The sequence below is a fragment of the Sorex araneus genome, chromosome X (genome assembly GCF_027595985.1).
Source record: "Sorex araneus isolate mSorAra2 chromosome X, mSorAra2.pri, whole genome shotgun sequence".
NCBI classification, from domain to species: domain Eukaryota; kingdom Metazoa; phylum Chordata; class Mammalia; order Eulipotyphla; family Soricidae; genus Sorex; species Sorex araneus.
Genome location: NC_073313.1, coordinates 103650866 through 103677965, shown reverse-complemented (window position 1 = coordinate 103677965; position 27100 = coordinate 103650866). Strand labels below are relative to the sequence as shown.

Here is a 27100-nt window from a genome sequence, read left to right as displayed (position 1 = left end):
ATACTTGGAATTGATTTTGCTGGTGTAAATTATAGTAAGCGAAGCATGGCTTTGGAAGTAGCAGCTGTAGTCTTGTTTTTCCATCATGCCAGTAGGAAATAGCAGTTTCCTAATTGTAGAAGAGTTAGCAACTCCCCTGATGGCCTGGTTCTGTAGTGTAGCTTTGCAAGTTGTTCTTGAAAGCTCAATTTAGAGGCAGTTCTCTTGATAATTCTGCAAGCCATTGTCTGTCTCGTAATAAATCATTTCCTGTCCTGCCTAAACTAATTAGAATGAATTCTATTCTCTGCAACTGAAGCTCAACTAATACAGGAGGGAAGTCTTCAAATGCTGAGTTAAATAGATATAAAAATACATTGCAATAAAGAACTGTAGTACTTTAAACCATTTTCATATTTAATAGATTGATAGAATTTATTTTTATAAAGACAATTACAGTTACCTTATTACATAGTTAATTTTACATGGAAGATATAATGCATTGGCTCAGCTTGACACAACTTGGAAACAACTATAAAACTCTGTTTTTAGCAATACTCTTGTAGACTCAGAAAATAAGTGCTATTTGGGGGAATGGGCTACCAAGAAGTGCTCAGTGAGGCCAGGGGTAATTCTAGTGACAGTCAACCAATCAGGCAGGATGGTTCAACACTTAGGCCCAGCAAAGTGGTGTTGCATGAACTTATCTGGGCCACTCTGGTAGAGCCCATAGGCCTCTCAGATTACACCTGCTGGTGCCTGGGGGGACCATGAGGTGCTAGAGATTGCATTCTGGGCCTTGCACATGCATATTCCCCTGAGACCTGAACCTTAGCCTCAAAAAAATAAATCATTTCAACTTGCATATATACTCTTTTTGCAACTCAAAAATATAAGTATTCAATTTTAATCTAGGTGAAAGCACAATGCTATAATATTTAATATCCCAACTTAAAAACCATATTAAATATTAGTTAAGAATTTTTTGTATATACAACTGACAAAATATTCAAAGTTTGTGCAATAGTACCTCTTCATATTATCACAGAATCTCGTATCTTTCTAGAGATATTTTATTGTAATTTAGTAATCAGTGCATTAACATCCAATGTAATGTGAACATATGAACTATTAACTAAACTAAAATTTGGATGTATTTTACCAAATAATTTTTGAGAAGAGTTATAGAAGCTTATTTACTATTTCTTTAAAGGCTAACTTTCTTAAAAATAGATGAGACTGACCCAAATCCTTTTAAGGACACTAATTGTCTGGCCAAATCCAGTTCATGAAAAATTTTTAAAGTCAACTTGAAAATTCTTGAGGCTCTCTAAAAATAACATACTGGATGGTGATGCTGCTTCCTATATTGGGCCTTGTCCACAGTAGATTCTTGCCAAAGGACTTCCAGAAAGTAGTCTCTTGGGTCACTCTAAAAGATCATAAGTAAAAAGTCTAAAGACTTATTATTTTTCTTTTAGAAGTGTTCTCAGAGCTCAGGAGTCTCAGGAACCACTTCTGGTGGCACTCAGGGGATCACTCAGTGCTGGGTCCTCTGCATGCAGCCTAAAACTTCAATGGGCTTAAAATCAAAGCATCACTGTCATCCCACTGCTCATCGATTTGCTAAAGTGGGCACCAGTAACATCTCCATTGTGAGACTTGTTGTTACTTTTTTTGGCATATCAAATATGCTACAGGTAGCTTGTCAGACTCTGCCGTGCAGGCGGGACACTCCCGGTAGCTTGCCGGGATCTCTGAGAGGGACGGAGGAGTTGAACCCGGGCCGGCCCCACGCAAGGCAAATGCCTTACCCGCTGTGCTATCACTCCAGCATAAATTCCAAAGGCTGGGTGCAGTGATGTGTGCCTGTAAATGCTGGGATTAATTGGGAGGCTGAGGCTAGAAGATCTCTTGGGTCCACTATTTCTAGCTTGTAGTACACTATGTAAATTGAGCATTTTCCCTAAGTCTGGCATCAATATGTGACCTTCTGGGAATATTACTTAAGAATCAGACCAGAAGAGAAAAAACTCCAATGGATGATATCTCCTTAGAATTTCCTAACGATTAAATTTCTTATAAGGAATAACACAGAAAATTGGACTGGTGTAGTTCATTGTATATTTTTTCTTCTTTAAAGTGCTAAAAATCCCATTATTTCTAATGGAATTTTCATTGTAATTAATGGAATGTAAAATGCATAAAGTTTATAGAAATTATACATCTAAGTTAGATAGTCAAAGCTTTTTAGATACCTGCAATCCAATAACTTAGTAATCATTATACACAAACTTTATGAGCCTGCTAAGCTAATACAATAATTCAATCTATCTAACGTAAACATGACTGGTGAAAAAAACTAAAATATAAAGCTAAAACTAAAACAGCCACAAGTTAGTCTGAGACAAATGTTACAAGAGGCAGTACTCAGAATTTCAACTAATTTATCAGTCTAATGAAAGACCTGTACAGTTAATTGAATCATTCCTTACCCTGTCTGAAAAGGCTGGCTTTATCCAGCGTAAATCTAAATTCAATATCAGTTTTCCTTACATCAGCCCACAATTTTGAGCTCCTGACTTTTTATTACTAACAGTTAAGAATCATCAGTTACAAAAAAAAAAAAAAGAATCATCAGTTACTTAATCACTCAGTTAAGAACAAACACATTTACTAAAAACTTTATTAGAAGACTGAATAACACTAACTTTAAAAAGTCAATATTATTACTAAGAGGTTACTTGAAAAGGAGGCCTTCATATGGTAATTTTGTAGATAATTAAGGCTATAGATCTAAGAGCCTGGTTTTCCAAAGCATTCTAATAGGACTGAGGCAATTTGGTAAGTAACTTTTATCTACATGGCACATTAACATTACTAACACTTAAATACAATGCCACATTTCCAAAATAATCAGCGATTCATATGTAAATAGCAGCACAGATTAGTAATCTTTAAAAGTGATATCATGGCGCCCTCTGGTGGTAACATTTAGCCTATTCCCCTGATACAGCATATAATGTGAAATACAAAAAGTACATTTGTACCAGAGAATATAAAAATTAGAGTTCACCATGAAGGAATGAGTTCTTGTGCTTCCGAATACCATTTAAAAAAAAAAAACTTTTAAGCACATCGGTAACAAGATAAATCCTTGAATGCCTACTCACAGGTATCTTTAAAAAAATTACTTGTATTGGTCGGCAATTCATGTTAAGAATTTATATCTTAATTCTACAACTTAACTGAGAACTCTTTGCATTTTCTAGTATAGTTTTTACATCAACCGGCTTCTCAAAAAATCTCACCAGTGCTGGCTCATTCAACAAAGAAGCAATGATCTGTTCAAATGCAAATGACCACTGAGGTTCTTCCTTGGGAGAGGAAGAATCTTTCTCTAATAGCCTCTCAGTTTCCTCTGGCCTGGGTCCTCCAGAAGCCGAAACTATCTCAGAGAATTCTTTGGCTGATGGTGGAGGGCTATGTAGTTTTCTTCCAACTTCTTCCATCCTGAGTAAAAGGTTGGTTACAATAGCAACGGCTTGATATAATGACTCTTCTTCAGGATCCCCGTGAAATAAGTTAAATAGGGTCTTTGAAAACTGAATAAATTGTGACTGTAAGACACAAGTTGGAAATATTAGATCGACATTATACTTAGAAAATATAAAAGATACCTCAAAAGTGATTATGTTTAATATATAGAATTTAGACCATATAACTTTCACCTCAAGTAACAAGAACTGATTAGAATTAGTCCCCAAATAAATCCTGGTTATAGAAAGATGGCTAGGGCTGGAGCAAATAGCACAGCGGGTACGGAATTTGCCTTGCACGCGGCCGACCAGAGTTCGATTCCCAGCATCCCACATGGTCCCCTGAGCAGTGCCAGGGGTAATTCCAGAGTGCAGAGCCAGGAGTAACCCCTGTGCATCACCGGGTGTGACCCAAAAAGAAAAAAAATAAATTTTTTAAAAAAGGAAAGATGGCTATAAACCATGAGAGAAAAATTCATGTAAATTTTCTTCTCATCTGTGGCCTAAGAGCAATGCATTATACAGACATAATAATTACACACGCATACATATAATGATTAGATATCTATGCATAAAATGATGCCTCGACAGCTTATCTGCTTAGTGTTAGGTGCTACTTTTAAAATTAGGCAAAGTATCATATTTTCCCTATATGTAAGTCATTTATTTGTTAACTGATCTTAACGTAAGGTTTATGAATAAATTTTTCTTGATGTTCCTAGAAGATGCGAGTGGCAACTCAACGAAGATGATTTATATTACAGAAGAATGCCCTGTGATTTATCTAGTACAATAAAACAACTCTTAGAAGTCTATTTGGACACGATTCTCTTTAAAAACTAAGTTGAGGCCCAAAAGAAAAAAATGTAATGGCTAGTAACTGATAATTCATGAAGATTTAGAGAAATATGTGTCAACTGAAAAATACCAGCATGAGTCCTATAAACCAATAATCCCACCAGAAATCTTCACGTGTAAATAAAAAGCAAACACAGTGGAATACTTCAAAAATATAAGCATTTTGAACTTTTTCTTTATTTGTAATACTTATAAGAATTTTAGAATATACAATTTGACTCATTTAGAAAGCACTCATTTAACTCTCAAATTACTAATCCACTGAGAAATACTAAGTTATTTGATAGTTCTTAAAACTGTCATTTGAGAGTTCTTGAGTTCTTATTTTGGCAAAGATCCGTGAAATCTCAGTTTTGTTTTTGGGGCCACACCAAGCTCAGGGCTACTCCTAGCTCACTGGGGTTTGGTGGTTGTACTTGGCAGAGTTGGAGAACGTCATGGAAAGCAGGCACTCCAGTCCATGGTGCTATCTCTCTGGAATGATTCTTACTATTTATTACCACCAGATTTTAATTTTTAAAATGTTAAGAATATACACTAAGTAGTATATAAGGGACTTAGACTTGTGTCAGTAGTAATCATTAGTATTACTTGAACAGATTCAAATACAAGATGATTAGTGAATCCTTATTTATTTCATTTTAGTAATTTCTTAGCTTTAGTGCCTAGAATTGGGAATTTCATGTAGCAGACTGTCACTATCACTGTCATCCCGTTGCTTATCAATTTATTCGAGCAGGCACCAGTAACGTCTCTCATTGAGAGACTTGTTGTTACTGCTTTTGGCATATCCAATACACATGGGTAGTTTGCCAGGCTCTACTGCGCGGGCGAGATACTCTCGGTAGCTTGCTGGGCTCTCTGAGATGGGCGGAGGAATCAAACTTGGGTCAGCTGCGTGAAAGGTGAACGCCCAACCACTGTGCTATTGCTCCAGCCCATGTAGCAGACACTAAAAAAAAATTACTGAATTAAAGTGAAAATGGAAGGTATTAAAAATATACTTTTTTAAAAAATCGTTTATTAGTGAATCACTGTGAGGTACAGTTACAGACTTATAAACTTTTGTGCTCAGCAATACCACTTCTGGAAATATATCCCGAACATGCAAAAAAGTAAAATAGAAATGACATCTGCACTTATATGTTCACTGAACATTGTTTACAATAGCCAGAATCTGGAAAACACCTGAGTGCCTGAGAACAGATGACTGGTTAAAGAAACTTTTGGTACATCTACACAATGGAATACTATGCAGCTGTTAGAAAAGATGAAGTCATGAAATTTGCATATAGGTGGATCAACATGGAAAGTATCATGTTAAGTGAAATGAGTCAGAAAGAGAGGGTAGACATAGAAAGATTGCACTCATCTGTGGAATATAAAGTAACAGAATGGGAGACTAACACTCAAAAACAGTAGAGATAAGTACCAGAAGGATTACTCCATAGCTTAGAAGCCGGCCTTGTATGCTGGGGGAAAAGGCAGTTCAGATAGAGAAGGGACCACCAAGTAATGTGGGCTAAAAATATACTTTTTTATTGGTGCAAATGTCAAAACAGAGGAATTATATTAAAACACTAAGTGCATTTGAGTATTTAAAGCAAATGATTATTAAAAATGTGTCCCCCTTGAGCTGGAGAGATAGCACAGTGGAGGGCACTTGCCTTGTACATGGCTGATCTGGGATCAATCCTCGACATTGCTTATATGATCCCCTGAGCACAGCGAGGAGTAATTCCTAAGTTCATAGTCAGGAGTAACTCCTGAGCATTCCAGCATGCGGCCCAAACCCTGCCACTCGCCCCAAAACCCAAAACCAAAAAGTGGGAAAAAAAAACAATTCAGACCACTGTGTGCCTGTCTAGAATTGCAATTCTTTGGGAATTTATTCCCAGAGAAACCCCAACTGCAGGTTTACAAAAAAAAATGTATGTTCCATCTGGAATTTGGGGGCTGGAGCAATAGCACAGCAGGTAGAGCATTTGCCTTGCACGCAGCTGACCTGGGTTTGATTGCTCCGTCCCTCTTGGAGAGCCGGGTAGGCTACCGAGAGTATTCCGCCAGCACGGCAGAGCCTGGCAAGCTACTTGTGGTGTATTCAATATGCCAAAAACAGTAACAAGTCTCACAATGGACACATTATTGGTGCCCGCTCGAGCAAATCGATGAGCAACAGGACGACAGGGCTAAAGTGCATGGATAAGTTAACTATTTTTACAGTATAAGAATTCAGAATTTTGTGGTCAAGAGACAGTTCAATGGGCTGGAGTGAATATTTTGCATCCAGAAGGCCCATGTTTGGTCTTGGTATCGTATGGTTCCCTGGGTACCACCGAGAGTGGCACTGAACACTGAGTCAGGAGCAGCCCCTGGCCCTGCTGCTGTAACAGCTCTCCCCCCAAAAAATATTCAGAATTTTTTTACTTGAAAATACTCTACCTGATTCATTCTCGGTAAATCCTTAATGCTTTCTTCTTTTTTGGAAAGTTCATCTTGCCACTGACTCAGATATTCTTGTATATCAACTTTTTCTTTGCCTGAATGTGGGGAATAAAACCATTTTTAATGAACAACATATATTTTCCCAATCTCAAAAAGAAAAATCTGATGGAAAGATTATCTGATTATCACTGAGATACAAAATTCTACCTCTTAAATCCAAGAAGTTATATAAAGTTACCTTTTATTTTACCCATTGCTACCAGAAAATTCTCCGTTGGTATTAAATTAAAACTTCAACTTTGTTGTCTGCCATGGAGGCAGATTGAGAGGTGGTGCGGGTGGGAGGGAAACAAGGGATATTGGTGATGGGAAAAGTATACTCATGAAGGGACTGGTGCTGGAATATTGTATGATTGAAACCAAATCATGAACAACTTTGTAACTGTGTATATCTCACAGTGATTCAATATAAAAAATAAATAAAGATAAATTTTATGTCATTTTCTGGGGGGCGGAGTGGGGCGGGGTGGGGCAGTGGACCACATATGGTGGTGCATGGGTTTCCTTTGACTCTGTACTCAGGGATCACTCCTGACAGAGTTCAGAGGGCCATAAGGGATACCGGGAATGGACCATAAGGGATACCAGGTTGGATGTGTGCAAAACAAGCACTCTATGTGCTGCACTATTTCTCTGGTTCCTAAAACTTTTGCTTTGGAAGGGATGGGAACTAGGGATGAACCATGAGTGAGGGAGAAGGACACATTTTATTATTTTTATTCATTTATTTATTTTTTTTGCTTTTGGGGTCACACCTGCCGATACACAGGGGTTACTCCTGGCTCTGTACTCAGGAATTACCCCTGGTGGTGCTCAGGGGACCATATGGGATGCTGGAAATCGAACCCAGGTTGGCCGTGTGCAAGGCAAACACCCTACCCTCTGTGCTATCACTCCAGCCTCATAGAAGGACACATTTTAGATTAAACAGCACATCATGGCTTGATGATATACATTTCAGGTATTCTCATGTATTATATTATGTTTAAAATAGCTTCTATATAATGTCTTTAGCTGATATTAAAGTGGTCCTACAGTGGATCTTTTTTTCAAAGATTTAAAATACTTCAAAATCATAATATAAATTAATGTGACTTTCTTACTATTTAAAGACTAAATAACTAGGTTGATATACTGAACAACCTGGGGGCAATTTAATATTTAAATAATTTTTCAGTGATAAATCACCTATTAACTAAATCTTAACTCAAAAGCATAAAAAGAATGATGTGCTTTTGGAGAACAACTAGATAGCCTCTATCACATAAAAATTGCAAAGAAGCTAAATGTCCCTAAATATTAGGTGAGTTGTTGGAATGAATTATTGCACAACAAAACAATGGAAGAATTTGTTCTCATTAAAAAAGTGATCAATGCTCTGCAGTGCATCCTTTGCATGTGGGAGACCTAAGTTTGAATCCCTGGCAATCCATGGTCCCCAGAGATCAAGCCGGGAGTAGCCCTTGCCAAATGTAGGATAGGCCTCCAGAAAAATAAAGATAGATCCAAATAAACTAAAATAAAACAATGTCCATTGTATACTGAGAAAAAAATTAAAAGCAGGTAGTAAGGGCCAGGAATATGATTCATTGGTTAAAACACTTGTCTTGAAAGCATGAGACTTCAGTTTGATTCCTGAAACTCCAAGAAAATAAAGCGAAAAAAAAAAAAGCAAGGACAGGGTGATAAAGTGATTTGCAGGATATGTCATCAATAGCAGTATTGCAGAACACCACAGTGTTTAAAGGAAAAGAGAAAAGGAGAAAAGAGAGAAGAAAGATAAAAAGAAAAAAGAAGGAAAAAGTGTGTCATAGAAGCATGCTGGGGGTGGGGAGGAAAACTGGGGGCACTGGTGAAGGGAGTGGCGTTGAAACACTGTACACCTGAAACTCAAACACAGAAAGATATGAATAACTTTATAACTTTGTAATATATGATGATTTAACCAAAAGGAATTTTAAAAACACTAAAAAAGCAGATAGGTGAACTGTAGAAAATGCATGTCCTTAAAAAAAGAGGAATGCCTACCTATGTGTCAACCTGAAAAAACCTGGAATGGATATTAGGCAAAATGTTTTCACATTTGATTCAAGGTGGGATTAGGTAATAGGATATCTGCCCTGTATGAATTTTTTTATAAGCATAACATCATTTTTAAAACTTGGGGGCCACACCTGACATTACTCAGGGCTTATTCTTGGCTCTGTGCTCTGAGATCACTTCTGCCAGGCTTAGGGGAGCACGGGGTGCCGGAGATAGAACCCGGTTGGTCACATGTAAGGTAAGTGCCTTACCTGTTGTACCATCACGCTGGTTGGTCCTCTAGGGTAAATTTTAGAATTAAAGTAATTATGGAAATAATAAAAATGAAAAGAATATGGGTCATTTACTATTTATATAACATCTAAGACTTAATCAGGAGAAAAAAAATAAATTGCTATACACAAAGTAACTAAACTCTCCAGACAAATCTGCAGCTTTTAAAGAAAATCCATTTTTCTTTTATGTACACATAACTCCATTCGCAAAAATAATAACAATAAACTAAATTGTATTACTAGATCAAAGTACCTTTCTCAGGGCTGCTTTTTATGGGTTTTGCTTCCTTCTCATCCAAAGGCTTGGAAACTAGTAGAAAAGAGGGCAATTGAATTTTACAAAAAACATAATAAATTCTGAAAGTAAAGTAATATTTTATATAAGACCTTATAAACACATCTTCTCTTCAACTCAGCTAAGTCAATTTCACTGACCTGGCATCCTTTCAAAAATGTAATGAAAAACTTGTACTTTCGTTTTTGAGTTATACCCAGCAGTGTTTTGGGTGTACTCCTACCGTGGTAGGTACTTAGGGTTGTTCCCCGCCAGTGCTTGGGGTCAACCGCAGGGCTTCCGCAGGCCTGGAATGTGCCCTACCTTTTTGAACTATTGTCCTAGTCCAATCAAGAAAAGCAAATTTTTTACAGTGAAAAAAAAAAAAACACTGGTGGTAAACCGATACTAAACAAAAGTCCAAGAAAAAGCTATGGAGAATATATAGGCTATATTTAATCACGCTAATTTTGGGACCATATTTTAGTCTTGATGACATTTTAAAAATTGTATTTCTTTCATTACCAAGGAAAAAATATAGTAGAAATCAGAAGACTGGGCTACCAATCTGGATTACTGCAAAAAATTGATCGTGCAATTTGGCACAATACTTCTCTTTTCCTAAATTAAGTGTGCCGTTATCTATAAAATTAATATTTTGGAGGAGATTAGTAGTAAGTTCTCTTCAAATGCAAAGTCCAAATACTAACACAGAATGACCACAGGCATATTAATCTCAACACAGCCCTTTGTGAGTCATTGCATATTTATGAAAAAGAAGTAAAGGGCACAAAATCCTTAACAGCTCCAAATTATTGGTTGGATACATATTCATTCCTGTCTTCTAGCTCTACGAGTGATTTATAACAAGTATTCAGCTGGAACAATAACTCTGACCTTCAAACCTCAATGATTCTATTGTCTTCTTTGTATTCTAACAATGCGTGAAAATGGTATTATACATTTTTAAAATGTCTGCAATGTAAGTAGAAATCATGTACTTACTTTTTAATCCTCCAGTAAACAAGAAATTCCATAAACACAAAACCAAAAAGTCAATTTAAGTAGTGAGTCAAATATTTATGGGGTACTTACCAATAGGACTGGAGCGATAGCACAGCGGGTAGGGCGTTTGCCTTGTATGTGGCTGACCCAGGTTCGATTCCTCCGTCCCTCTCGGAGACCCTGGCAAGCTACCGAGTGTATCCCACCCACACGGCATAGCCTGGCAAGCTACTCGTGGCGTATTTGATATGCCAAAAACAGTAACAACACATCTCACAATGGAGATGTTACTGGTGCCTGCTCGAGCAAATCCATGAACAAATGGGACTGGACGACAGTGCTACAGTGCTACTAAATATTTAGCATATCTATCTAAATTTAGCATATCTATCTAAACTGCTATCATAGCACTTAAGAAAGGTAAAATATAATTACCCAAATTTTACTAGAAGGTAAAGCTTTTTTTGGTCTATTTATTTCTTTATTAATTTTTTGCTTTTGGGTAACACCTGGCGATGCACAGGGGTTACTCCTGGTTCTGCACTCAGGAATTACTCCTGGCAGTGCTTAGGGGACCATATGGGATGCCGGGAATCGAACCTGGGGTAGGCCATGTGCAAGGCAAACACTCTGCCCACTGTGCTATCGCTCCAGCCCCAGGTAAAGCATTTTTAATGATTTTTCATTAAGATCTGTCTGAGTGACTAATCCTTAACACAGGTAATTTTTTAAACAGATATTTACCATGGAGTTGACTGAAATAAAGTAATTCTTCCTTGGAAAGTTCATCTCTCTTGGAAGGATCCTTTGGTTTCACTTCAGTATAAGCTGAAAATAGATAGTCCAAATCACATTCACTAACAATGAGGGTCAAAAATGAATCATATAATGGATCAAGTAAATTTAAGGGGAGAGTAGAACAATAGGTATATGTGAAGTGATGTGAACAAGTAAATAGCTAAAAGTACTGTATCAATCTGAGTTCTACTATTTCTTCTATTAGCTCTGAAACAACTTCCTAAGGGTCATTACAAATTGGAATACGAGGACAAGGCACTTAGAAATCTCTGGAAATGTGAACTCAGTTATTTAAAAATTCTTTCAATAAAGAAATAAAGGGGAAAATCATGAAGTTGAGCACTTTAGCACATACAAACTATTGTGTTGCCCCCTTTCTATTTTTGGTCCTTCTACTGAAAGCATATTAATTCCTAGGAATACAAGACATTCTAGTGGCAAACTGACCTGACATGTCAAATACTTCATAAGGAAATTATTAGGTGTTTTTTTGTTTGTTTTAAATGTTCTGCTTCTGATTTGAATGTGTGAAGGGTTAAAAATGGCTGTTAGCTCTTGGGTTTTACAAACAACGGTTCTTGGCTATCAAGGGGTGACTGAAAAAGAACTCAGATATGGCTTCGGTGTGAATTTATTTTGTGTGAAGTGTGATTTATTTTGTGAATTTCCCTATTCAAGTTAAGAGATACTTTTGCCACATTCCTTTAATGCCTAAAATCATTTTCCCAAACTATGGACTGGGCTTGGAAAGGGAAGCCTCTGAAATTCAGTAAGAAATACTTGACTCATTTGCTTAACACTGAGGTAGTGGAATAGAAGAGAAAGAAACTTCAGCTTTGGTTGTCAGACCTATTTGCCTCCCTGCTATGGATAGTATTAAGTATGTGTGAGCTTTGGCAAATAATTCAGCATTTCTTTTTTGTTTGATTTTTGGCCTAATGGGCAGTGCTTAGGTCTTAATTCCTGGCTCTGTGTTCCTGGTGGGGCACGAGGAATCATATGTCCAAGGCAAGTGCCTTACCTGCTGTAATATCTCTCTGGCCTCAGGATTTTTGTTTTGCTTTTCTAAAAAGTTTTTAATTTTTTTTTAATTTTTAATTTTTTATTAGTGAATGAGGTACAGTTACAGACTTACAAACATTCGTGCTTGCATATTTTTTTTGCTTTTTTTGAAGGGGAGTCACACTTGGTGATGCTAAGGGGTTACTCCTGGCTCTTCACTTAGGAATCACTCCTGGTGGTGCTTGGGGGAGCTATATGGGATACCAATGTTCAATTCTGGGTTGGTTGCATACAAGGCAAATATCCTACCTGCCTGGCCCCTGGCCTTTGGATTTCTTTTTTTTTTCTTTTTGAGTCATACCTGGCGATGCACAGGTGTTACTCCTGGTTTTGCACTCAGGAATTTACTCCTGCTCAGGGAACCATATGGGATGCTGGGAATCAAACCCCAGTTGGCCGCGTGCAAGGCAAATGCCCTACCCGCTGTGCTATTGCTGCAGCCCCCTGGATTTCTGACCCTTAATTTCCTCATTGTCAAAATTGGAAGGCTGATATTTACCATTTAGTGATATTACAAGAATTAAATAAAGGAAGTCGTACAAACTCAAAACCTTAACAGAGCAAATGCTGAGTAAATTTTAGCATATATTTTGTTTCCTTTTTAAATTTTTTACAATCCTTGTTACCTTATCTCATTCATCAGAATAATTTATATTTTTTTTTAAATTTGGCATCTTGTCCAAAGATATATTCTAAAATCTAATGACAACAACAATAAAAAAGTTCAATCTTATACCAAGGGTTGAATGATGAACAGTTCTTATGCACAATTATCATTAAATTCATTGGCTACTAACAGGAAGGGAACATATCAGTCGAGTTGTTACACAGAATCTTTTCCATATATTTCACTTGATCACAAATCAGCAAAACTAATGGCAACAGGATTGGTTGGCCACAACAAAATATCACCTTCCATAATACTGAAAGTTATTTCAATTGTTAAAATGTAATTACATTTAGAAATAAAAATGTTAAATAGAATCAACATCTTTAAGAACTTTGGTTTAATTCTTACCTGGAGGAATATGCAGCTTAAAAAGCAGTTTAATTTTCTCAATAAAACTTCCATTGTACATTATGTCTGTCCAAAAAAATCAATTGCAAATAATCATGTATCCAGAGCATATAAAATCAATTCCAAGAAAACAGATTAAGATACAAGTTTTAGGAATGAGATTCAGAAACTTAATGCTATTTATACTAACAGTTAAGCTACCACTCAGACAGATGTTTTCCTTCAAGCACATGTAACTTAAGGCAAAAAATGTCCTTCCTACAGAGGGTAAGTCAACGCCCCAAGCTCGAATTGACTATCTGACTCTTTGGAAAACTCATGATTAGAAAGCATTCTAGGATATCTGAAAAAGCAAAGAAATGATACAATTGGAAGATTATCTATAGGAACAACTCATTTGTTGGATATTTATTTCTCTACCATATTTTTAGGCTACATGTTATTTTTGTAGGTTTTTTCTTTTTGGTTTGTTTTTGGCCACACTTGGTGGTGCTTAGGGCTTACTCCAGGTTCTGCACTTAGGGGTCACTGCTAGTGGGTTTGGGAGGACCATTTAGGGTCCTGGGAATCAAACTTGGGTCATCTACATGCAAGACAAATGCCTAGTCTGCAGTACTGTCTCTCTGGCTCCTTAAATGTTAGACATTCTTTGAGTGGAGAAAGCCCTTCTAAAGTAGCATTGTGTCTGAGTGTGGGAAAATGGGCACAGTCATTTCCTTTATGTTAAGAAAATGAAATAATTTATGTCTAATAGCTCGCTTTTCTTAGAGGACTGGGTAAGTAAAAGTAATATAATAAGAATTTAGCAGCTAACACCCAAAGAACAGTTATTGCTAAAGCTAACTCAGGCTGACAAAATCTAAACTTGTCAACAATAGACAATATTAAGTATTTCTATGGGTACCTTTATATATATATACACATATGTGAGTATGTATATACATATATATACTTTAAGAAGAACATTATTAGATGTCACCCTACCAACTGCAGAGGAGAATTCTTTGAAGTTTATAAGGCAGTCAGAGTTTTCGTCCAGCAATCTGAATGTCCATAATGCTAGTGAGTCTCTGTTTGGAGAAGAAGTCCAAGGGCTCAACAAGTGATATAACACTCTGAACTGCTGGCAGTCAATCTGATATTGTTCCAAATATGGCAGACTGGGATCATGGTACTTCAAAACTGGACAACTCAAACACCAATAATAAGAAAAAAACAGTTCTTTCTATTAAAGACAAACAAGAAAAAAAGAAATCATTAAATCCGGAACTGTATTGTCAGATTTTTTTTCTTTAAAGATGTCTACTCAAATTACCAAAGATAAAATATGTAAGAGTGGTTCTAGTAAAATACTTTAGAAAGGGTACTTAAATAAGAAAAACAGTACCTTAAATATGACATAAAGTTCATCCAACTCATGAAGGCTCAATTTCACATCTTGTGATACGACACGCAACTTTGAAAAGATCAAAAGCACTTTAGAGTTTAACACTTAAGCATGGAAATTCCCTATGAGTTCATATAGAAATCCTTTACCAAAATAAAATATTTTTCTTTTATCTTTTTAAATACTAAGAAAAAAGTACCACTTTGTCCATTTAAAAAGTTCTGCATAGACTATAGTTCAATTCTATTCTGCGGTGTGTTTTGACTTTCATCTTTTGAGACCCAGAAATCACTGCCAAAGGATATCCACTTAACATCTCCACTTAACATCTATAAATATAAGCAACAGAATTCTAATTATCATTCCATATATTCCTCTTTCACCACATAAGCAATTCATCAAGTCATCATGTGAGGCTGTCAGGAAACACTTCAAAGGCATTAGGATATGCATATCCCCTCTCTGTGCCAAGAGACCTAATCCAAGAAGGAATAACCTTAGCAAATATGTAATATTATCCGAATCCATGAAGAATAAGAACATTTCTTAAATGTTTCATACATTTAAGAACAGTGAAAGTAAGAATAAATACAGAGGCTAGTTTTGTTGCTTTTAACCAGTTTGCTTCATTTAACTGCTCATTTCAAAGAAAACTCTGGTGGTTATGAGAAGGAAAGCGGGGAGTTGGTGGGATAAATATGTAGAGAGGTCTTTTTGTGATGGAACAGACTAGAACTCCTGTCATGGGTTTGGTGAATCCTATACACATACTTAAGTGCTACACTTTGAACAAAGTAAAATTTTATTATTACTTTTGTGTTTTCCTTGGGGAGGGGGGAGGGTCGCATCCAGCAGTGCTCAAGGCTTATTCCCGGTTTTGCACTCAAGAATCATGCCTGGCAGGCTTGGGGGACCATATGGGGTGCTGTGGATTGAACCCAGGTTGGAGTCATGCAAAGCCCGAACTGCTGTACTAACTTTACTGTATATTATTTAACTTATCATTTTTATTAATTATTATACACTACATTATCTTAACTGCTATACATTATTTTAACTGATGTATATGCCTTAACTGCTATACTATCACTCTGCCCCCAAGAGGTGTTATGACTTACCTCTAAATTCTAAAGTGTTGTAAACTAATGATAACTTTAAGAACAGAAAAAAAAACCTGACAGAGGTTAGAGGAGAAAACGATAGAGGTTAGATAAATTCTCACCAGTAAAATAAGAAACTGTTTTAAAAAACCAATGATTCAGGTACCAGCCCGGGTTGGGGCTCTTGGATTTATTCTAGTTCTTCCATATCCCACAAGAACCAGAAGTTACCCTCTTAGCTAGAACTTTCACCAGGTTAGCTTAACCAACAGAAACACATTAGCCAATATCTCACTAAGCCCACCTAAACTATTATTGCATCATAAACAGAATAGTAACAGTGAGTGTGAAGGGCTGAGCCACATAGGTCACAATGGTAAAGCAATGCAGATCCCCACCAAGCTTACTTGTTGAAGAGGCTAGCCCAGAAGACCCCAACAGCAATGAAGTGCTATACAACCTCTCTCAAAAGGAATTTAGAAACGAGCTACTGAGGATGTTTAGGGAGCTAAAAGAAACAATGGAAAGAAATACCAATAAAATACAAGAAAATTTGAAGGATGAGATGGGGAAAATACAAACGAAAATGTCAGACGTGAAAAACCTGTTAGGCGAATTAAAAAACTCACTGGACGGCCTCAGCAACAAAGTAACAGCTGCTGAGGACAGAATTAGTGAGCTCCAAGATGAAATCCAGAGACTCTCTAGAAGACAACAGAAAATAGAAAAGAGACTGACAATCCGGGAACAGATGGCAAGAGATGATTGTGATGAAGCCAAGAGGAGTAATATAAGAATTATTGGAGTCTGGGGCTCCCTCTGAAGCCGCCAGCCCCGCCTGGCACGTCCTAGCCATTTCGCTGACTGGCCCTGACCCCTCCCTCCTCTCCAGGTTAGGGGCGTGTCATCACATCAGGGGGCGTCGTTTTAAAAGGGGGCGTGGCCTTCTTCTGGAGCAGTGGCCACCGTTATTTCTCCCATTCAATGCATTGTGCTTTGGCCACAGTCGTTATAATCTATTCCTCTGAAGAATACCCTATTCATCTTAGTCACTATATGTTAATAGTCAACTAGCCTAGTCTATCGTAATTTCACAAAAAATGTCAGTGAACACATCAAGCTGCACATAAAGTCCTTTGTAAAAAGATCATCGTCCCACGTCTTCAGTTGAGGCCCCTCTCAAGCTAAGGAGAGCGCCTGATAGTAAAGCCCATAACAACATGAAGAAACAGCGAAAATCCCCACCATCAGGAAAGATGGAAGAGAGGATCTAAGTAACCTCAGCAGCGACTTCCCAGAAATACAACCTCCTCTCGGATAAAGAATTCAGAGAGGAAATCGTGAATATGGTTGACGAACTCAAAGCAACTATGGAACGAACATCCAATAAATTAAGGGAGGATATGGATGCAGCATTGGAACAACAAATGGTGCTGGCACAACTGGACAACCACATGCAAAAGAATGGGCTTAGACCTCGACCTGACACCATGCACAAAAATCAGATCAAAATGGATTAAAGACCTCAACCTCAGACCACAATCCATAAGGTACATCAAAGACAAGGTCAGCAAAACCCTTCACAATATTGAAGCTAAAGGTATCTTCAAAGATGACACAGAACTAAGCAATCAAATTAAAACGGAGATAAACAAATGGGACTACATTAAAATGAGAAGTTTCTGCACCGCAAAAGACACAGGGATCAGAATACAAAAGCAATCTATAGAGTGGGAAGGGATATCCACCCAATACCCATCTGATAAAGGATTGATATCAAGGGTATACAAAGCACTAGTTGAACTCTACAAGAAGAAAACATCCAACCCCATCAGAAAATGGGCCGAAGAAATGAACAGAAACTTTTCCAAGAAAGAGATACAAATGGCTAAAGGTACATGAAAAAATGCTCTGCATCACTAATCATCAGGGAGATGCAGATCAAAACAACCATGAGATACCACCTCACACCACAGAGAATGGCACAAATCCAAAAGAACAAAAGCAACCGCTGTTGGAGAGGATGTGGAGAGAAAGGGACCCTTCTACACTGTTGGTGGGAATGCCGACTGGTCCAGCCCCTTTGGAAAACAGTATGGACAATTCTCAAAAAATTAGAAATTGAGCTTCCATTTGATCCAGCAATACCACTTCTGGGAATATATCCTGGAGAAACAAATAAGTATAGTCGAAATGACATCTGCACTTATATGTTCATCGCAGCACTGTTTACAATAGCCAGAATCTAGAAAAAACCCGAGTGCCCGAGAACAGATGACTGGTTAAAGAAACTTGGTACATCTATACAATGGAATACTATGCAGCAGTTAGAAAGGATGAAGTCATAAACTTTGCATATAAGTGGATCAACATGGAAAGTATCATGCTAAGTGAAATGAGCCAGAAAGAGAGGGACAGACATAGAAAGATAGTACACATCTGTGGAATATAGAACAACAGAGTAGGAGACTAATACCCAAGAAGAGTAGTATATAATACCAGGAGATTGTTTCCATAGCTTGGAAGCTGGCCTCACATGCTGGGGGAAAGTCATCCCAGATAGAGAGGGGAACACCAAGTAATATGCGATTGGAGATCCTGCGTGGGAAGGGAGATGTGTGCTGAAAGTAGACTAGAGACTGAACCGGATGACCACTCAATACCCCTATTTGGAACTACAACACCCAAAAGGAAAGAGAGATATCAAATTGGAATGCCCTGATACAGAGGCAGGGTGGGGTAGGGGGATAGGGCTGGTGGGGTGGGAGGGATACTGGGTTCATTGTTGGTGGAGAATGGACACTAGTGGAGGGATGGGCTCTTAAACATTGCATGAGGGGAAAATAAGCACTAAAATATGTGAATCTGTAACTGTACCCTCACTGTGACTCAGTAATTAAAAATAAATAAATATTTTTAAAAAAAGAATTATTGGAGTCCCAGAGGGACAGGAAGTAAACCCTGATGAAGAAGAAGCTGTCAAAGACATCATTGCTACGATGTTCCCAGAGCTGAAGAAAATATGTGACCACATTTAGAAGGCCCGAAGGGTACCAGCTAGAAGAAATCCAAATAAAAATACCCCAAGACACATCCTGATCAAAATGACCAAAACCTTAGATAGAGACAAAATCCTGAAAGCAGCAAGATCAAAGAAAGAAATTGCCGGGGGCCTGAGCCATAGCACAGCGGGTAGGGCGTTTGCCTTGCACGCGGCCGACCCAGGTTCGATCCTCGGCATCCCATATGGTCCCCCAAGCACCGCCAGGAGTAATTCCTGAGTGCAAAGCCAGGAGTAACCCCTGAGCATCACTGGGTGTGACCCAAAAAGCAAAAAAAAAAGAAAGAAATTGCCTATAATGGAGCATCCTTAAGATCCACAGCCAACTTGTCTGATGAAACCCTCAAGGCCTGAAAACAGTGGTGAGATATAGTGAAAGAACTCAATGAAATAAATGCATCACCAAAAATACTTTACCCAGCTAGACTCTCATTCATAACAGAAGGAAAAACACACAGCTTCACAGATAAACAACAGCTAAGAAACTTCATAAACTCAAAACCATGGTTATAAGAATAACTGAATGGGCTACTTTAAGAAAACACAGGACCCTCAAATACACCAAATTTCAGCAGAAAATTGGGACAAAACCCCATAACAATAATCTCTCTCAACGTCAATGGGTTAAACGCACCAATTAAAAGACACAGAGTGGCAGGATAGATTAGAAAATTGAACCCAACATTCTGCTGCCTGCAAAAAACACATCTCAACAGTTAGAGCAAACACAGGCTCAAAGTCAAAGGCTGGAAAACAATCCTACAGGCAAGAAACTCCAATAAAAAAGCTGGGGTAGCCACCTTAGTATCAGACCAAATTGATTTCAGACTGAAGAAGGTCACAAGAGACAATGTAGGTCATTTCTTATTGGTAAAGGGGTCTGTACAACAGGAAGAACTAACAATACAAAATATATATGCACCTAATGAAGGACCAGCAAGTACTTAAAACAACTACTCATAGACTTGAAGAAAGACATCGAGAGCAACACAATACTAGTGGGAGACTTCAACACCACTTTATCACCTCTTGATAGATCAACCAGACTCAAGCTCAGTAAGGACATACAGCATCTGAGGAAAGAAATGGAAGAAAGGGATTTAGTAGATATATACAGGACACCTCATCCTCAAAAATCTGAAAATACATTCTTCTCAAGAGTGCATGGAACATTCTCCAAGATAGACCACATGCTGAGCCACAAAACATACCTCCATAAAATTAAGAAGATAGAGACTGTATCAATGATCTTCTCAGACCACAATGCATTGAAATTAGAAATAAATCACACACACAAACAGAAAATGAAATCAAACACCTGGAAATGAAACAGCTCATTATTGGACAATGGGTGGCTTAGAAAGGAAATCAAAGAGGAAATCAAAAGATTCCTGGAAACAGACATGAGTTACCAAAACCTATGGGACACAGCAAAACCTGTGTTAAGAGGAAAGTTCATAGCTCTACAAGCATTCCTCAGGAAGGAGGAGTGAGCCCACGTAAGTAACCTAACCTCACAGCTTAAGAGCTTGGAGAGTGACCAACAAAAGTAGCCCAATCCAAACAGGAGGAAGGAAATAATAAAACTCAAAGCAGAAATCAATGAGATGGAAACCAAAAAACAATCTGAAAGATCAATGAAACAAAGAGCTTGTTTTTCGAGAAAATAAACAAGATCGATAAACCTCTAGCAAGACTCACAAAAAAAGGGAGAAAGAAAACCCTAATAATCCGAATTAGAAATGAAAAGGGGGACATTACAACAGAAATTACAGAAATTCAAAGGATACTAAGAGATTACTTTGAGAATCTCTATGCCAGGAAACATGAAAACCTCGAGGAAATAAATTCCTAGATTCCTATAGCCTCCCAAGGCTGAACCAAGAAGACCTGGAATACCTGAACAGACCTATGATGATCAAAGAAATTGAAACGGTAATAAAAAGTCTCCCCAGACACAAAAGTCTTGGCTCAGATGGATTTACTAGTGAATTCTTCCAAACCTTTAAAGAGGACTTACTCCCAATCCTCTTTAAGCTTTTCCAGGAAATTGAAGTATCAAAAACACTTCCAAACAGTTTCTATGAAGCAAATATCACCCTGATACCAAAAACAGACAAAGATTCCACAAAGAAAATTACAGACCGATATCCCTGATGAATATAGACGCAAAGATCCTCAACAAAATATTAGCAAATAGAATCTAACGACACATCAAAAAGATCATATACCATGACCAAGTAGGATTCATCCCAGGGATGCAAGGATGGTTTAACATTAGCAAGTCAATCAATGTAATTCATCATATTAATAAAAGAAATAATAAAACCATATGATCATATCAATAGATGCAGAGAAAGCATTTGACAAGATTCAGCACCCATTTATGATGAAAACTCTCAGCAGAATGGTCACTGATGGAACGTTCCTCAATATAGTCAAAGCCATCTACCAAAAGCCCACAGTAAGTATCATTCTCAATGGGGAAAATCTGAAAATCTAAGATCGGGCACAAGGAAAGGTTGCCCGCCGCTTTCACCACTCCTATTCAATATAGTACTGGAAGTCCTGGCCATACAAGTTGGACAAGAAAAAGTTATCAAGGGCATACAGATAGGAAAGGGAGAGATCAAGTTATCACTACTTGCAGATGATATGATACTATACTTGGAAAACCCTAAAGACTCTACAGAAAAGCTCCTAGAAATAATAAGTTGATATAGTAAAGTGGCAAGCTACAAAATCAATACCCAAAAGTCCATAGCTTTCTTATATACAAATAATGATAGAGAAGAAGGAGACATTAAATAAAAACAACCCCATTCATTATAGTACCTCAGAAAATCAAGTACCTTGGAATCAGCTGAACCAAAGAGGTGAAGGACCTATACAAGGAAAATTACAAAACAGTACTTCAAGAAATAAAGGAGGAAACTAGGAAATGGAGACACATCCCCTGCTCATGGATAGGGAGAATTAACATTATCAAAATGGCAATACTACCCAAAGCACTATACAAATTTAATGCAGTCCCTATCAGGACACCCATAAAATTTTTTCAAGAAATAGAGAAAATACTCCTGAAATTCATATGGAACAATAAACCCCCACAAAGAGCTAAAGCAATCCTTGGAAAAAAGAAGAAGGGTGGCGTCACCTTCCCCAACTTCAAACTCTACTACAAAGCAGTAGTAATTAAAGCAGGGATAAAAACAGACCTGCAGACCAATGGAACAGAGTTGAATATCCTGTCACAGACCCCCCAAATATATGGCCACTTAATCTTTGACAAAGAAGCAAGAAATGCAAAACGGAACAAGGAAAGCCTCTTCAAAAAGTGGTGCTGGGAAAAATGGATAGCTACCTGCAAAAAAACGAACTCTGACCTCTGTCTAATGCCAGGCATAAAAGTCAGATCAAAGTGGATAAAAGACCTCAATATCAGACATGAATCTATAAGGTTCGTAGAAGAAAATGTAGGCAGAACTCTCCATGACATTGAAGCTAAAAGCATCTTTAAGGACGAAACAGCACTGACCATGCAAGTGGAAGCAAGCATAAATAAATGGGACTACATCAAACTAAGAAGCTTCTGCACTTCAAAAGAAACAGTGACCAAAATACAGAAAGAGCCCACAGAATGGGAAAAAATATTTACCCAATACTCATCTGGTAAGGGATTAATATCCAGGATATACAATACACTTGTAGAATTGTATAAGAAAAAAGCCTCCAACCCCATCAAAAAATGGGGAGAAGAAATGAACAGAAATTTCCTCTTATAAGAAATACATGAAAAAATGCTCCACATCACTAGTCATCAGGGAGATGCAAATCAAAACAACAATGAGATAAAATCTCACACCACAGAGACTGGCACACATTCAAAAGAACAAAAGCAACCAGTGCTGCCTTGGATGTGGGGAAAAAGGGATGCTCTTTCACTATTGGTGGGAATGCTGACTGGTCTAGCCTTTCTGGAAAACAATATGGACAGTCCTTCAAAAACTAGAAATTGAGCTTCCATATGACCCTGCAATACCACTTCTGGGAATATATCCTGAGGATGCAAAAGAACAGAGTAAAATGATATCTGTACCTGTATATTCATTTGCAGTACTGTTCACAATAGCCAAAATATGGAAACAACCCAAGTGCCCTAAAACAGATGACTGTTAAAGAAACTTTGGTACATCTACACAATGGAATACTATGCAGCTATTAGGAGAAATGAAGTCATGAAATTTTCTTATAAATGGATAAACATGGAGAGTATCATGCTAAGTGAAATTAGTCAGAAAGAGAGGGGCAGACATAGAGGGACTGCACTCATTTGTGGAGTGTAGGGTAGCATCATATGAGGCTGACACCCAAGGACAGTAGATACAAGGGCCAGGGGGATTGCCCTATAGCTGGAAGACTGCTTCATGAGAGGAGGGGAGAAGGCAGATTGAATAGAGAAGGGATCACTAAGAAAATGATGGCTGGAGGAACCAGTGGGAATGGGAGATGCATGCTGAAAATAGATAATGGACCAAACATGATGACCTCTTAGTGTCTGTGTTTCAAGCTATAATGCCCAAAAGTAGAGAGAGAATATGGGGAATATTGTCTGCCATGAAGACAGGGGGAAGGTGGGAAAGGGTGGGTATACCCGGATACTGGTGGTGGGGAATGTGCACTGGTGGAGGGATGGGTGTTTGATCATTGTGAGATTGTAACCCAAACATGAAAGCTGTAACTATCTCACGGTGATTCAATAAAATTTAAAAGAAATTTAAAAAACAACAGTAGTACAGACAAAGGAAAAGTTGGCTTACTGAACAAGCAACAAATACCAAGCAAATATGATAAATGAGAGTATAAATAAATATCAATGAAGGAAAGAACAAAATAAGCAGAGATACACCACACAGTCCAGCACAAGGGGAGGTATGTGGCTCAGGGTTAGAGAACATGCCTCACATATGTAAAACCCTGTGTTTGAGCTTCAGCATTAAAACAAAACAAACAAACAACAAGCAAAACAGAAACAACCACCCATCACCAGAATTAGTAACAAAGATCTGTCTAATGAATTCCATAAAGATCATTCCAACATATCTGAAAGACTAATGATATTCACACAACGGACTATTTCAATTGGGAAAATAATCTATTTCATAAATAACAAAAATTATATTTTATTTGTGTTAAAGACCTAAATATTAAAAGTGCAATACAACCAAATTCAAAATTTATAAGGTAAAATGTTTTTAATTCATGTAATTTTATATAGGTAGGCCTTACTAAATCTGACCTGAAATCAACAACATGAGAAAACAGAAATGTTTGACTACAATAACTAGAAACTTTTACACTTTTTGTTATACTAATAAAAAATTAACAAGTAGATTTGCAGAGGGAAATATTAGTCACAAATATAATTAAGAATTAATATCACTAATTTATGAGTTCCTACCACTAATAAAAACAAAAATGAAAGACAATAAGAAAAACAGGCATAAACTCTGAGTTTGAAATCACAAAATAAAAAAGACTAACATGTGATCAATGAAATGAAAATGAAAGTGAGTCCTGATTTTTATCTATAAAACTGGCATAAGTTAATGATTTTTAGTAAATTATTTTTACAGGAATGTGAGGAAATGGGCATCCTTATAGACAGGTGATATGATTATATAACTTTTAATATTTTACAATATTTGTGGTGATAAGTTCTACCAAATTTTAAATGCGAACAGCCCACTTAAAATTTTCAGTGAACACACCCCATTTTACTTTCAGAAAATTACATTACAAACTTAATACTACAAATGTTTGACACAAGATGCATAAGGGCATTTAGATAAAATTTTTCTGTAAGAGGAAATTATGGTACTTACTAAATTCATCATAGGAAAAAATACATCAATAAGGAAAAGTTAAATAACTTTCATATTATGGCAATTAAGTGTACTTCAATGTAAAACATTAAGACAAGTTGTGTACATATAGATGTACTGTTCCGTACTGAGCATAATAAATTTCTGAGTGAAAAAAGTAAATTGCACAATAAAGTGACTATTTTGATATTGTTTACAAACCAGTGTTTCCTGCTCCCTCAACATACACAGACATATCTATATCCAGGGATATGTAGAAAAAGGATCTGGAAGAGCATATAGCAAATCATCTTAATATTGGTTATTCCTGTGATGAGAAACTTTAATTTACACATTTCTATCATGTCTAAATGATTTAAAATGAGCATTTATTGTTTCAGTAATTTAAAAGGTTTATACTTTTATCAATTATTTTCCAATAAAACTGGTGGAAGAAAATTAGAAAGAGGAATATAAGAAGCTGACAACAAATTAAAAATTTTAAAATAAGGGTTCTATGTAACTATGTCACAGTAACATCACTGAATTATTTAACTGAAATTTATACCTGGAACAGTCAGAGATGTTAATTCTCCCAGATTTGTATCTCTGAGGACTTAGCTTTGAAATAGGTTTACAAAAACAATGTATCCACACAATAAAAACATAAGGAGTACAGAATTATCTTAAACATCAAAGTAAGTTTTTTCACCAGGCTTCTAGTAATTCCACACACTTAAGAGATGAAATCAATATCAACAGCTTATGTAGTCATACAAATATTGAAATAAAGTATGTTTAGAACATATTCTTGTATATGTATCTTTTTTAGACTTTCCCTTGGTTTCAGAAATAGTTACACACACAAACACATATGCATACTAGTTATCACATAGCTTAGTTTTTTTAAATTTATTCACTTATTTTATTTTTGGGCCACACTTGGAAGTGCTCAGGGATTACTCCTGGATCTGCACTCAGGGATAACATCTTGTGGGGCTCTGGGGACCATATGGGGTGCCTGGGATAGAATTCCTGTTGGTCACATATAAGGCAAGGCAAAGCAAACTGCTATACTATCTCTCCAGTGCTAGTTTTTTTTGATGTAGCACACCACAAATAAATTATGCTCACCTTCTTACATAATAGTATTCAATATTAAAGGTCAAACAACACAAATAAGTTGGAGAAGCCACTGTAATTCAAGCAGAAAAACCCAATGTATTTTCTCTCCAAAAACTTACAGTAAGCTGAGCTGTGGCAAGCACTGAGCTCAAAAGTTTAGTTATTTTAGAAATTCTTTTAGGGGCTGGAGCAATAGTGCAGCAGGTAGGGCGTTTGCCTTATATGCGGCTGACCCAGGTTTGATTCCCAGCATCCTATCTGATCCCCCAAGCACCTCCAGGAGTAATTCCTGAGTGCATGAGCCAGGAGTAACCCCTGTGCATTGCTGGGTGCAACCCAAAAAGCAAAAGAAAAAACGAGAAATTCTTTTCAAACAAATATTACTTTTGAAATAAAGTTGGAAATAATTACTCCCATTGGTTTTTCCCTGTTGGATGGAAACTCACCACATTGTGCTTTGTTGTTTCCTCTAGTGTCTGTATCACATATAACCTATTGCGACAGCGCATGCTGTGTATGTCTTCATAGCGAATTGTACCAAATTTCTGCAAGAAACATGATTTCAGTGGATACTCATTCATAATACACATCCACTCCTCTCAATTAAATTTCATCAGATTTGATTCTCAGAAGCCTTGCTAGCTATTTCTAGCTATTTTCTAACTTGTTCAGTGATAATGCAAATTTTCACCTCCCACATTTCAATTTTTCTATATAGTTGCTAGAGAGAATTCCATTTACTATGTGTCTAGACTAGTACAAGAACATTACCAAAATTCTGACTCTAAAACGAGAATAATTCTCTCCTTTTAGTGTAGGCATTCTTAAATCGGCCATTTTTTATGGAAGCAAATGAACAGTTTCATTAAATGAAAAGAAAATTGAAGCAAAGTATGCTGTAAGGTGGGCTCCCTTATCTGCAAGGGACAGTGCTATGCTACTTTGTATAAAGGACAGTAGTGTTTGTTTATTTTGGTATTCACAGGGGTCCTAGAACCAATCCGTCACAGAATCCAAGGGATGAATGGATATTGTTTTTTTCCCTAAACCCATATACCTATGGTAAACTTTATAAGTTAGGTACATAAATAGCATAATAATACTAACAGCAAAACAGAAAGAACTATTGTAATGAAAGTTATATACAGGTAATGAGCAATCTCAAATTACCTTGTCTGAAATGCTGTTGACCAATGGCAAATTGAAC

The 27100-nt window shown here is 37.1% G+C and overlaps 1 protein-coding gene across 1 annotated transcript in view; it reads right to left on the bottom strand.

Annotated features, from left to right (window-relative positions):
* Nucleotides 1–383: 383 nt before the first annotated feature.
* TBC1D8B (TBC1 domain family member 8B) overlaps nt 384–27100 on the bottom strand; it is a 110164-nt gene continuing 83447 nt past the window's right edge. Inside the window, exons 14-21 of the mRNA XM_004606318.2 lie at nt 26340–26438; nt 14744–14812; nt 14341–14581; nt 13357–13422; nt 11223–11306; nt 9453–9509; nt 6819–6916; nt 384–3599 (exon numbers count right to left, since the gene is read on the bottom strand). Coding sequence (XP_004606375.2) covers nt 3204–3599; nt 6819–6916; nt 9453–9509; nt 11223–11306; nt 13357–13422; nt 14341–14581; nt 14744–14812; nt 26340–26438 — 1110 coding nt within the window. The 3' untranslated portion in view covers nt 384–3203. The remainder of the gene's footprint in view (nt 3600–6818; nt 6917–9452; nt 9510–11222; nt 11307–13356; nt 13423–14340; nt 14582–14743; nt 14813–26339; nt 26439–27100) is intronic.